The 12,747-nt window shown below is 45.8% G+C and overlaps 1 protein-coding gene across 7 annotated transcripts in view; it reads right to left on the bottom strand.

Moving 5' to 3' along the window:
- Positions 1-12,747, bottom strand: part of znf521 (zinc finger protein 521) — a 126,157-nt gene that overhangs the window by 57,761 nt on the left and 55,649 nt on the right. For 4 of the 7 annotated variants that reach the window (XM_030114428.1, XM_030114430.1, XM_030114434.1 and 1 more), the window contains 3 exons: positions 5,993-9,498; positions 5,809-5,893; positions 5,451-5,483 (listed from right to left, as the gene is read on the bottom strand). In XM_030114428.1, coding sequence (XP_029970288.1) covers positions 5,451-5,483; positions 5,809-5,893; positions 5,993-9,498 — 3,624 coding nt within the window. The remainder of the gene's footprint in view (positions 1-5,450; positions 5,484-5,808; positions 5,894-5,992; positions 9,499-12,747) is intronic. The other 3 variants (XM_030114431.1, XM_030114432.1, XM_030114433.1) reach the window with 3 other exon arrangements.

Below are 12,747 nucleotides of genomic sequence, written 5' to 3'. Positions count from 1 at the left end.
AAAACAGTCTCTGCAATGCTGTAAAACTTTTAATGCAGTCTCCTGGTTGCATTGAGGAATTTGTAAGAAACTTCTTTTTTTCTGTTTCCCGTCCAGACAGGTAGGTAACACAGTGAATGTGAGAATCTTATTGATAGTTTTTTTTTTTTTTCTCTCCCCCCTCCACCACACTCTTTTTCTGCAGCTCACTCTGATTTCTATTCTCCTCATGGACCCCACATTAGTCAGGGAGAGGTATAATGTAACGAGCAGTAAGGTGCGCATAATTGCATATTAGCAGCAACACACTTGGCTGCACGGGAGGTGACTATGCTAACGAACAGAGAGGCGTTATTAATCACCAATTAATAAAAGCAGGCAGATATCACACTCGGTATATGGCACGCATGGTTTCCTTTGTTTCCAGTGGCTGGTCCAAACCTGTTCTCTTATTTATTTCATAAGATTGATCCTGTTGGTGTGCTTGGCTGTTTATTGAGTTCTGACTCTGATCCAGCTCCCCGAGGAGTCAAATGAGGAGTGTTTGGTCGTGTTCGTTAGCAGATTACATGTGTACGTGCTTTATGAACCAGTGACGTGCGGTGAGGATTGGAGCAGGTGAAGCACCGACTCTTTCCGAGTCAGAGAAGGTCATTTCTTCACTTTTTTTTTTTTTTTTTTCATGGAATGAATCAAAGGTTGGCTACACTGTTCACTCAGTATGCAAAGAAAACACGGAACCCAGCAGTGCCCCCTACAGATATGCATGGGCACTGAATGATGTCACCCATTGACTAATGTCAACCATGAAATGACCTGCTTCTTCTTTAGCAAGGGGTGAAAAATTTTTTAAAAGAATTTGCAACGGTTTGCATGCATTTTGCTGGCGACCAGTTAAAATGGACAGCATGAGTGATATCACTTGCAATAAGTGTATTTGAATGTTCGGTTTTGCTTGTGTTACTGCATGCGATGGAGAGACTGCGTGGAGAGCTGAGTGACGACGAGCACGCGATGAAATGAGATGAAGTTGGAAATGTCGGTGGAGGAAAATCTGAAAACACACTGGAGAATAACAGCAAAAATGATCTGAATTTGGAGGGAAAGGATGAGATGATCAATCCCTGGTCCACATGGTGGGCAAAATAGAAAAGGAGTGGGGGGGCACACAAATCAAGAAATAATTGTCACATTTGAGCGGAGACAACGTAAGATAACAAAATCAACATGAAGAAATGATTTTGAACACAATAGGAGCAGCTGAGCCGACTTGAACCTTCTTAATATAGCAAACACCTTCATTCACTGTAAATCACAAGTCAATGCACAACTTAAAATAATCTATCACCACAAACTCCTCAGAGTATTTCAGGTAGACATGTTAGATATTACATATTTATCAGGGCAAGTGTGCTAAATAGATCATGCATGTCATTTTGCACACGTGACTTTGCCCTCATTATTAGATCAGCTTCCGCATGAGTGCATCTCAACGCTGGGCCTGTTTTTAGGGTGAATTTTAACCAGGTCTGAGCGCAGGTTGTTTGGGACCGTCACTGTACGGGGAGGCTCACTTTCTCTATGTTCTAATCAGGAAATACAAAAATATGAAATATTTAATGTAAATAGAAATTATTAGGGTCACATAGGAATTAAATATGTTGCACATCAGCATTGAAAGATGTATCTGGTTTATAATGATTTTTTTTTTTTCACATTGCCTCACTGCCTCCCCTGATGACACATAACTGCCATCATGGAACGCTATCAGACATAGCTAATCAAGGAGGATTACAGGAGGGGAAAAAACAAAAAAAAAATAAAAAATGGAAATACCACATTCTGTTTATGCACCAGGAGGGAGAAAAAAAGCACTTAATGATGTAGTAAATGTGCTGCCACCAGGGCAGAGACAGTGATGGAGACCATATAATCAACATACACTGGCCAAGTTGCTCTTGGGGCCCGAGACAAGAGGATATGTGTCAAGGATAATTTGCGGCCCTTAGCAAGAAACAAAACAAGGCTTTCAGCTTCAAATACTGTTACAGTGTGCCTCCTGTCGGCTCCCTCGCTCACAGCCAACACAGTGCGTTTTGCCAGGTTGGAGCTCGGTTAATATGAAAATGTGAGGGTGAGATAGTCAGACAGCGGAAAACAGAGAGATGGTGGACGGACAGATAAAGGGGAGGGGGGGGTGAGAAGGAGAGAACAGAGAGGAGGAGGAGGAGGAGGAGGAGAAGCTAGAGGAGAGCTAAAGGCCTCTCGCTCGCTCTCCTCTCCTCTCCAGCTCTGTAACGGCCCACAGTGCCTGCTTCACACAGAGCGGCCAGCTGTACAGCAAATGTGCCTTTCCCTCTCCGCCCCCGAACCTTTCCACCCCTCCAGTGCCCCCCTTTGCCTGGGCCGACCGGGCCACCGGCTCCTCTCTGTGAGAGAAGGCTCCTCCCTGACTTGGCTTCGAGCTCAGTGCTGTCACCAACCCAAAAAATCTGTAGAGGTGACCCCAAAAAACACTTTTTCCGGGATGTGGCTGGGGTTTGTTTGTTTACTATTGTCCTTCTGAGCGCTGCCACCTTGGCAGTAGTCGCTCGGAATGGACAGGAGTGAGAGCGGAATGAGATTGAAAGCAGATATAACAGAGGAAAAAAAAACAAAACAAAACACCCTTTTCACCTTCAAAACCCTTTAAGACAGAGCCCGAGCTTCAAAACATGTCAGGGGCTCTGAAAATCCACACAGGGACATTTGAAACAGTGCGATAAATGGGCCAAACGTGCCCCCCATGAGGCTCCAAATGTCATAGTTTACACTGGGGTCAAAGTGAAGCAATGGGGTGGCATGATGGCATGCTGATAAAAACCAAACAGGCTTTTGTGTCAATGAAAGACCTTCAAAGGTCCTCTCAAAAAAAAAAAAAAAAAAAAAAAAAGGGGGACTTTGTGGAAAGCACTATAATTTAAAAATCTTTTTTTAATTCACTACCGATCAAAAAAAAAAAAAACAGGTATTGATGGACAGATTTGTCTTCTAATCTCAAAGAAAAATAGAAAATTAAAGGATTGATAGTGACTGCAACAGCTGAAAGCTGTATAAATCTGTGTGTCTCTGGAGAAAAATCGGACACCCTCAATTCTGTAAGTGTGCCATGCCAAAAAAACTCTAAACTAAAGAGTGGCCAGCTGTCTTCTGGCCTGCTATTAAATTGCTCCTTGGATGGTGGCGATATCATTTTTTTCTCCATAGGAGGATCACACCAGGTCCCCAAACAGAGCGACCAGCTGTACAGCAAATGTGTACTGATCCATCTGGGCCCTAGCAGGCTGCAGCCTCCATCTTAAGACACGTGGGGCCGTTCACAGGCTTGGCCGGGGCCGCTCGGCAACACACCCTCCTGCACCCGCGGCCACCTCCTTCCCTTTCATTTACCTCCATTATCATAGTAAATGTGGAGTAGCTGAGCACCAGAGCTGCCCTTTATGTCCAAACCAGGACCGTCATCGTCTGAGCGTAATGTCCATGCATCAAAATGTGCTGGCAGCCGCCACCGCTCCGGCCTGATGGGAGGAGGTGGAGTTCAGTTTGGGGAGACTATTGTATTACAAAGGCAAGAAAAAAAAAAAAAAATGGCCACGTCTGGGTGAGACGAGCTCCGGTTGTGTTGTTCCATACACTTAGCACTATGGTTATGTCACGGCACATCACTATATATAGAGTTATCAGTGTGAACTGACACCATGGAGTGGGGCATGGATGAAAACAACACCCCTATGAATCCAGCGTCTGCTCCATTACCTACGCTAATAACGCTGACAGCTGAGCGGAGATGACCCCGGCCCCCTGTTTCCCCTCTCCTGTGCAGATGGCCATTAAAAGGAGAAAGTGTCCCTTTTTTCTGTAGAGAAGGTATTTAGAGCTTTTCCAAATGACTATCTATTTTCCCCCCATCTTTTTTTTTTTTTTTTTTTTAGCCCAAATTGGCTTTGCGGCATTAACAACCTGGATTGAATTTAACCACGTTTTACATTTAAAAAAAAATTCATATTTAGCTTGAAATTTCTCGCAAGGCGTAGAAAACATCAAGATTTCATACACATGTGTACCACAGCTGAACCCATGTTTCTGCACTTTGCTTTACTCCGTTCAGTTTGCTCTTTGTTTGCTTTTGTTTGACAACTTCATATTAGGACGAGTTCTGTGTTTTCTCCATATTTCGGAGATCACAAAACAAATGCATCTAACAGAAACCCTTTAGAGAAGGCAGATGAAGCCCGTGATCATGTTGAATACAAAGCAACGGCATATCAGAGAAGTAAGACATCAGACAATAACCCAATCACCTATCCTCCTGTTATCTTAAGCTGTCTGAATTCCACTATTACGGGGGAACTGTGTGCTTGTGCGGCTGAAAGACATAAAATAACCAGTAGGGGGGTTTGTTTTCTACCCTCCCAGTGTGCTCCGTGCCTGCCTTTGCGAGAGAAAGGACTAATGCTGGCATGGTACTGTATTAGGCACCCCCAGTAGACTAGTGGGTGAGCAGATCGCAAAGATGAATACAAAATACACACCTACACACTCTCAGCTCGTCTCTCTCTTTTGCAAATACACCGCAGCATCAAAATCACAAATCACATGCTTCTGATTGTTTATGCACAAACAGTGGGTCCCTGATAGAATTGCCTACCGGTCCTGATAGAATTGCCCACCGTGTTTAAATTCACCTGCGCCTAGAAGCGTGTCCCAAACAGAGAGGCGGTTTGGTTCCAGATCAATGAGTCTCTCTCCCACTGAAGACAACAGATAATGCAGTGTAATGAAAGAGCCGCCAAACGAGCTGAATAAATGAATGAATAAAGGAACGTGAGACCGGAATTCAGACGCCTACTTACTGCAGGCAAGAAAACCTGTTTTCCAATTGTCTGTTCTCTATAAATTATTCTGCCTGCATACAAATGGGCGAACCAAACGGGAAGACATTTTGAAAATGTGGAGGACCGTGTTATACCAGCACAGATCTTTCAAAAAGAGACTTTGAAGTAATCTTTGCAGAACACAGTGTAATCAGGTCCATTTTTTCAGTTGATTTGACGTCAATAAAGTGCAGAACATGGAAGGAATATGTCCCTCAATGCTTCTGTTCAGATTGCAGCCGTCTGAACAGAGTGCTCATGTTAACAGGGACAATAATCAAACAAAATCAATTATGAAACACAACAGCAACGTGGAATTGTTTTTGTAGATAACTGCTGGATAATCAAAATTTGAGACAAAAATCCAACAATGTGGTTCCACGACTTCAAACTACCTTCATTACAGTGTGGTTTGAAGTGGAGAGACTCTGCTCAACAAGCATGCACACGGACTATATAATGTATCATTCACATGCATGGAGAAATGAAGCTCAGGGCTTTATGAGTGCACAACACTGGGGATGCAGTCTGATGGACAAAATAATAAAATAATTCCACCTATTTGGTGATGTGATCCAGACACTTGTGAGCCTGAATGAGACAGGGTCAAATATTTCATTACATATATCACATCAATCCTAAGTATGTGATTCATCCTGCCTCTAAAATCCTTATAAAATGATCAAAACTCTTGTCAAATTGGGTGATTTCCACTAATAATTGACATACTGCATTGATGACAGCTACACAAAGTCATGCCTCTAACAAGTGACCTTGATTAAATTTATGCTAGAATCTGAAATTATCTCTGAAAAATGACAAATAACACATAATACACAAGCACTGCAGTTTATGACTTTGTTGCTGGAGTGCAACAAAAGCCATAATTAGACAAACAGAGGGAAAGTTTTCCTACCCAGCATGTGGTTGGCCACGTGAACTTGGATGTCCCATTCACTGTAGAACACCATCTGACATTTGATGCACTGGTAGGTCTTCTTCTGTGGACAGTGGGTAGGACGTTATAGTCAAAATAAGATAATACAAAGACAATGATAAAGATCAGTTTTTCAGTTGCGGCAATCCGATGTAATTCCTACCTCTTCGGTTTGTGAGGGACTGGCCCTGGGCATGGGGGACACCTGGGGGGTCTTGAGTTGCCCGCTGTTGCTGTCCCCGGCCTGTTCCCGATGCACCGTCTGCACATGGTTTTGCAGCTCTGCTTCTGACTCGAACTTCACGTTGCAGCTTGAACATCGTGTCTTGGCCGCGGATGATGAGGACGTAGAAGAGGACGAGGAGGACGAAGACACGGCTTTGCCTTTTCCTTCTCCGGGACTGAGACTCTCGCCCTGGACCCATGAGGCCGTGGTCGCTGCCGGAGTGGATGCTCCCCCGTGCTGCTGCAGCTGCCGACCGCCATTCACGGTTGGGCTGGAGCTCTTGGAGCCCGCAGCTGCCACACAGGATGCGCACAGTCCATAAGGTAGGCCATTGATGTCCAGTTTCACTAGGTCTTGTTTGGACCGGAAATCTTTCAGACAAGAGGCACACTTAAAAAGTTTTTGGGTGTGGTGTTGCTGCTGGTTTTGAGACATGGCATTGCTGCGAGCCATGGCTTGGTTGCCGGACACAGTGCCTGTCTTCTGCATGTGGAACGTACCGTGGATCTTCAGCTCCAGAGTGGAGGTGACTGTCTGCATGCAGACGACACAGCGGAAGCCTGTCAGGGAGTTCCTCAGGTCAGGGTGCATTTGGCAATGCTCCAGAAAGTCTTCTTCGCTCTGCAGAGGCATCTTACAAATGCGGCAGCTGCCTGTATCCAGGCTCTTGCTATGGGTGACCTTGTGCTCAGTCAGGGTGAGCAAGGAGGGGAAGCGCTCCCCACAGATGGGACACATGTAGTGTTTGACAGGCCCAAGGTGGGTCTGCATATGTTCCCTCAGCCCTGCCTCGGAGAAGAAGGTACGGGAGCAGACATTGCACTTGTGGTTACCCTTGATCATCTCCGCTTTCCGTTTCATCAAGGCACTTTCACCTGGGCGGATGTTGTGATCCCTCAACTGGTGGTTGGTGAGGAGTGACTCCATTGTGTAAGATGCCCCACAAATGTCGCAGCCATACATGGGTTCCGCAGTGTCCACCTCCTCCTCGCTGCCATCGTGGCTATTCTGAGACTCCACCACAGATCCACCTGCTGCACCTGCACCGTGGCTGTTAGTCAGGAGACCTTGGAGCTCAATGTCTTCTTTAGGCTGTCCATCTCCAGTGCCTATTGTCGAGCCGTTAGCGCCACAGTTTTGAGTCTTTCCCTCAAATACACAGTGTTTCTCTCTTAAATGCTTTTCCAAGAGAACAATGGCATGAAAGGCCTTGCTGCAGAATCGACAGTTATACTTCTTACTGTGGGTTGTGATGTGGCATTGTAGCTCCACCTCTGTGCCGAAAGACTCCCCACAGAAAATGCATCGGTGGGCCCGGCCTTGGTTTTCCAGATGGCTGTGTTTTACATGGAGCTGTAGGTCGGTCTCGTGCCTGAAGTCCCAGTTGCAGGAGGTACAACGATACACCTTCTTTTCATTGCTGTGTTTCACAGCCAGGTGCAGCTGGGTGGACACCTTTGAGTCAAAAACCTCTTGGCACAGAGTGCAACGAAAGAACACAAACGTGTGCATATCGAGCAGGTGCTTCTGCAGGTCATCCACCGAGGTGAACTGCTTGTCACAGCTCTCACAGATGTAATACGTGGAGGTAATGGTGAAGTGTATTGTCACATGCTTCAGCAGGGATTCTTGGTTGGGAAACTCTTTGTTGCACTGTGGACAGGTGAGCTGAGGCTGTAGACCATCCAGGTGAGTTTTGAGGTGAGTCTGGAAAAGGTCTAAGCTTGTGTACTTGGCTCCACACTGGTTACAGATGAACTCACTCGTGCGTGAGGCTGAGCTGCCTTGTTTCAAAACTGTTTGCTCTACAGATATTGGTGACGAGGGGCTGAGTGTGCGCAGAGATTTCTTGCCATTGTTGATGTAGTTGAGAGCCAGAGGAATGTTCTTGTGGTTCTCCTTGATGTGCTTGTTGAGCTTCAAGACGCTGTTGAAAATAGGGGAGTTGGTGCAGTAGGAACACGAGTACACCTCCACTATTGGCTCCTTGGGAGTCACAGCCAAGGGGGAGTCAAAGCGCAGACTTCCCCCGTCACAGTGAGTCTGTCGAACATGCTCCTCCAATGTCGCTTCTGTCAAGAACCCCATAAAGCACTGGGGGCAGAAGAAGGCATTGCTCTCTTTAGCTACTGGACTGGGGAAGCCATGCGAGCAACGAATGTGTTCCTGGAGAGCGTTCAGGTCACTCAACACCTCAGGGCAGAAGTTACACTGAAGAAGGGCATCTGGCAAGCTGGCTAACAGAGCAGCGTGATCTTCAGCATTATGGACTTGCTTGAGATGTTCATTTAGATTTAGCAAGGAGGGAAGAACCTCCAAACAAAACTGGCAGGTGTGAGCCTGTTCTGGCTTGTCCAGGTGCATCGTTCTTAAGTGAATCTGAAGGACGGCCAAGCTGGAGAATACTTGCTTATTGCAATAAATGCAGCTGTACGAGACTTTCGGTTGTTTAGATGAGCGACCTCCAATGTCTGACGTGTTCTGAGCAGCCCTCTTTCTCCTCCCCCTCGCCTTGGGCACAGGAGGCGCCGTGTCCACCATCGTGGAACTGTCAACGGAGAGGTTAGAGTCTGGAGTGGTACTTGAGACTGAGGTGTACCCCACAGTCAGTAAAGACGGACTGTTGCTATGATTACTGGATTCAGGGAGCTGGTGGATGTCCATGTGAGCGTAGAGGTCCTCGACAGACAGGAAATGCTCGGAGCAGATTGCACAGGTGTGGCCCTTCCTGTCTCTGCTGTGAGCCTGGTCGATGTGAGTCAGCAGGGTGCCCTCGTCGCTGAAGGGCTCGTGGCAGTAGATGCACTGCAGGGTGGCGCCCAGGCCTCCGTCCTCGGAGGGGGAGCACTCGGGGTGGCACTCAGCGATGTGCCTCTGGAGCTCCTCCGGCACATCAAAGCCCTCCTCGCAGCGGCTGCATTTGCGGGTCTCCTTCAGCTTCCACTCGTCCGCTCTGGAGAGGCCGGAGCCGCTGCCATCTTTGCCCCTCTCGTGGACTTGCATGTGGCCGTGGAGCGAGCTGGAGGAGAGGAAGCCTCGGCGGCACACGGGGCACTTGTGGGGTTTGTTGGAGGCGTGAGTTTTCATGTGGATTTTGAGGTGATCGCTGCGGGAGAAGGCAGAGTCACACTCTCCACAGTGGTACTTCTTGTCACCGGTGTGGAGCTTCACGTGTCGATCTCGGCTGCGCTTGTGTTTGAACAGCCGGCTGCAGAAGGTGCAACTGAAGGGCAGTTTGTCGCCGTGACTCTGCTCGTGTCGCTTGAGGAAGCTCAGGCGACTGAAGGACTTGTCACAGAACTGGCACGGGTAGGGCAGGCCGGGGCCGCCTTCGTCCTCGCCAAAATCATAGTCCTCGCAGTGTCCAGGAGACGTCTGGTCCTTACTGGACGGAGATGAAGCAGGCCACGAACACGATGGGTCATCCTCAAGGTCGGCACCGTCTACAGAAGATGACAGCAGGAGAGATGTGGAGAAAAGAGAGCAAGTCGGAAAGAGAAAAGAAGAAAAGAGAAGGCGAGTTAGAAAGGTGTTTTGTAAAACTGTATTAGCAACACATTTGTCTCACTCTTGAAAGAAAAGGTGGACCACCGCGGTGTTATTTGTCATAGTAATTATGAGGTTGTGGTGTATGAATTTGGATTTCTTTGCAATGTAGACCATTTTTTCTTCAGTGGGAACAATACCTCTCCTTAGGTGTTATCTAAAAAGTTACATTTAAATATGCAATTTAAAGTATAATTAGAGAAGAGAATGAGTGGAAATACTTTTACTACAATTAACCTTGTATGTGGCCGTGTAATGGCTTAGCCCACTGTGACTCAAAACACAATCTCTCTGACATTTAAAGCCAACACAAGACAATGGGTGTACTTTAGGATGTAAGCTCTGCATGAGGTAAATTAGAACATTTCTATTATTCCTGAACAATTACTCGAATATTTTTTAAAAACAAGAGCCCTTGAAATGACCTTAAGACAAGAAGAAAGAAAGAAAGAAAGAAAGAAAGAAAGAAAAAAAGAAAGAAAAAAAAGAGCAAAGCAGTTCTGCAGAATGAGAGAAAGAGAAGATTAAATGTGTAATTTGGAGCACAGCTATGCATCGCCTTTGGGAACCCTCCACTGCAAAAACGAATGATTTTCATGAAACACAGGCCTTTTCAGAACATCACTCAATACATATCAGATTATACAATATACATTATTACCATATTTGTCTGTGTTAAGTTGTGAGGCAAATGACTGTGTCACAGGGAGTCATTTTTCTGGTCATGTCTACTTTTTAGTCCAGTCAGTGGTTGGATTTTAACAATCTGGCTTTGTCAAGTCTGGGAGTTTCTCGTGTCTCATGTCTGGTTCATGTCTCGTCTGGTTCATGGTTGAGATATGGCTGTTGGGTTTATTGGTGGATTCACAGTCAGCTGGGATTTAGGAAAGTTCATACTTCACTTTATTTTCACTAACAATGGTTTGACTTCAGGCTATTTAACAGAAATGATAATTGTCAATATCTGTTCTAAGAAAAAAGTAACGACTGTCCAGTGAGTAAATCATTGATTCTCTTGTCATGTGATCACAACCTTGTTTTTCTCTTTTTTTGGACCCAGACGTTCTCAAAGCAGCCATGTTGCTTGTTTGTTATTGTCAGATACACAGATATACGGATGCAGTAATCTAGGATTTTGAATATCCCAGCTCAAGGCCGTATGAATGCAACAGTGACCAATCAGCCATAACATTATAACAACTTGCACATCATTATCAATCAATTGTATATATTCATATAGCTGTCTCTCAGATCAACTCTGAACTTCTGTAGCAGTCGTAGTTTGTCTGATCGGATCACACAGGTCGGCCTTCACTCACAACCTGCAGCAATGAGCCTTGGCTCATAACAACCGAGCACACATAATGTGTGTTCTTCGCCTGTCAATAGTCAGAATATACATTTATGCCAGAGTTTTGCATGTTTATGCGTACTTTTTTGAATGACGTTGCATGATTAATAAGGAGCAAAATGTGCTTATGCATGAAAATAAACGGTGCTTTCCCACTGATTCCGGTCTCACATGACTGCGTTTGGGCCCTGGGTGTCCTGCAATGCCATTTCGGATGCATCAACATGTCGTGTGCTGATGCAGAGCAGGCAGCGAAGGGGGAAACGGATGGGGAAAGACAACCGAGAGGGTAGCTTGCCCACTCAAGGACAAGCAGGTGCAGAGAATGACCACCAGTCAACTGATAACACAGCTTCCCCTTCATTCTTTGGACAAGTGTTTTCATGTGTTCCCATTCAAAGTGGCTTCTTTGCCGACATTCCTATCCGCTGGTTCACTGAGCGGCGATACGAATGGAAAACACACAGCACCGCTTTCCACAGGTTCAAAAGGTTACGGGCCACTTCTTCCCGCTGCCGAATTCTAAGTACTGTGAACTTCCTTACCTAAATAAAACAACGTAATCCCAACCCCTTCAGAGAGAAGAAATGTGTCAAAAGGCCATAACTTGGAATGGGAAAAACAAGAGGAAACTGCAAAAGATTTATGAGAGAGGACGAAGGAAAAGCACGAGCTCTTTCCAGGATCCAACCTCTGTGCGCTCCTTCAGCTGACAAACCTAAGTCTCTCCCTCTCTCTCTCCCTCTTTCTGTTGTTTTTACTGGGAGATCTGCCCTTTGTCAGGATATCATGCCCTCTCCGAGCACTTACCCCCATCAGGGCCTATCTTCAGGAAACAGATGGGGTCGGAGGCCATTCCCTTGCCCCTCCAAACTGCTGAAAGCGGCACATTGAGAGCCCACCTCCACACCGTGGCCCTCCCGGAAACCTCCCACCCCTGGCAAGGCGCCCACTCTGCGCACACATCTCACTCAAGGAGCAAACCTTGCCTGATTTACCGGCTTTATCTCTCGTACACGTCTCAATGTTTTCTCTCTCTCTCTCTCTCTGGTTCGAGGGAGGATGGGTGACTCAGTGCTATGCCCTCCTCCACAGAGGGGGCGGATCTGCCCTATCTCATACTGCCTCTCAGGGTACGGAGAAGAAGACAGTGCAAGAAGAATGACCCCAGCCAATGCCTTACAGTCAAACATATTGGCTTGGAGACAATAGTATAAAACAAACAAATAAATGGGCCTGTGTACAAGGCTAAATGAAATTCTACTGTCTTAAATGAGGATGTCTTTGCCTTGAGACATCACTGAGCTGTCAGGACAACCTCATTTTATCTCTGCGGTTTGTTTACTTGCCATATATTATTTATTTAGTGCTCTGCTCTAATAACACACATACATAAAACCATATCTGTGGGGGACACGTGGGAGTTGCAAGCGTTACTCCAGTTACATTTTCAGAAAGAAAATCTTTAGTTTTGGTATCGTGGAAATTCAAAAAGTTTCTTAAGGGCAACGGAAGAGAATAACAGTGCGATCGGAGTTGATCCTGTCAGACAGACAGAAGAAGATGTTTGCTTTGGAAAAATTGTGAGGACATCAGTCATGAGTCTTCCTCAGTTTAAAAAAAAAGGGAAAGTGAAACTAAAATATCAAGTTTAATGAGTTCATACAAATGAAACCAAGTATGTCGAGCAAAACTTACTCAGAAATTTGATTTTCTTTTTTTGACTTCAAATATGATTTTTTTTTCCACAGTCACAATCTTATGCTTATCCAACAGACGCAACACATGTCAAGAT

This window comes from Salarias fasciatus, chromosome 18 (assembly GCF_902148845.1).
Source record: "Salarias fasciatus chromosome 18, fSalaFa1.1, whole genome shotgun sequence".
Lineage (NCBI taxonomy): Eukaryota > Metazoa > Chordata > Actinopteri > Blenniiformes > Blenniidae > Salarias > Salarias fasciatus.
This window is presented reverse-complemented; position numbering and strand designations above follow the sequence as displayed.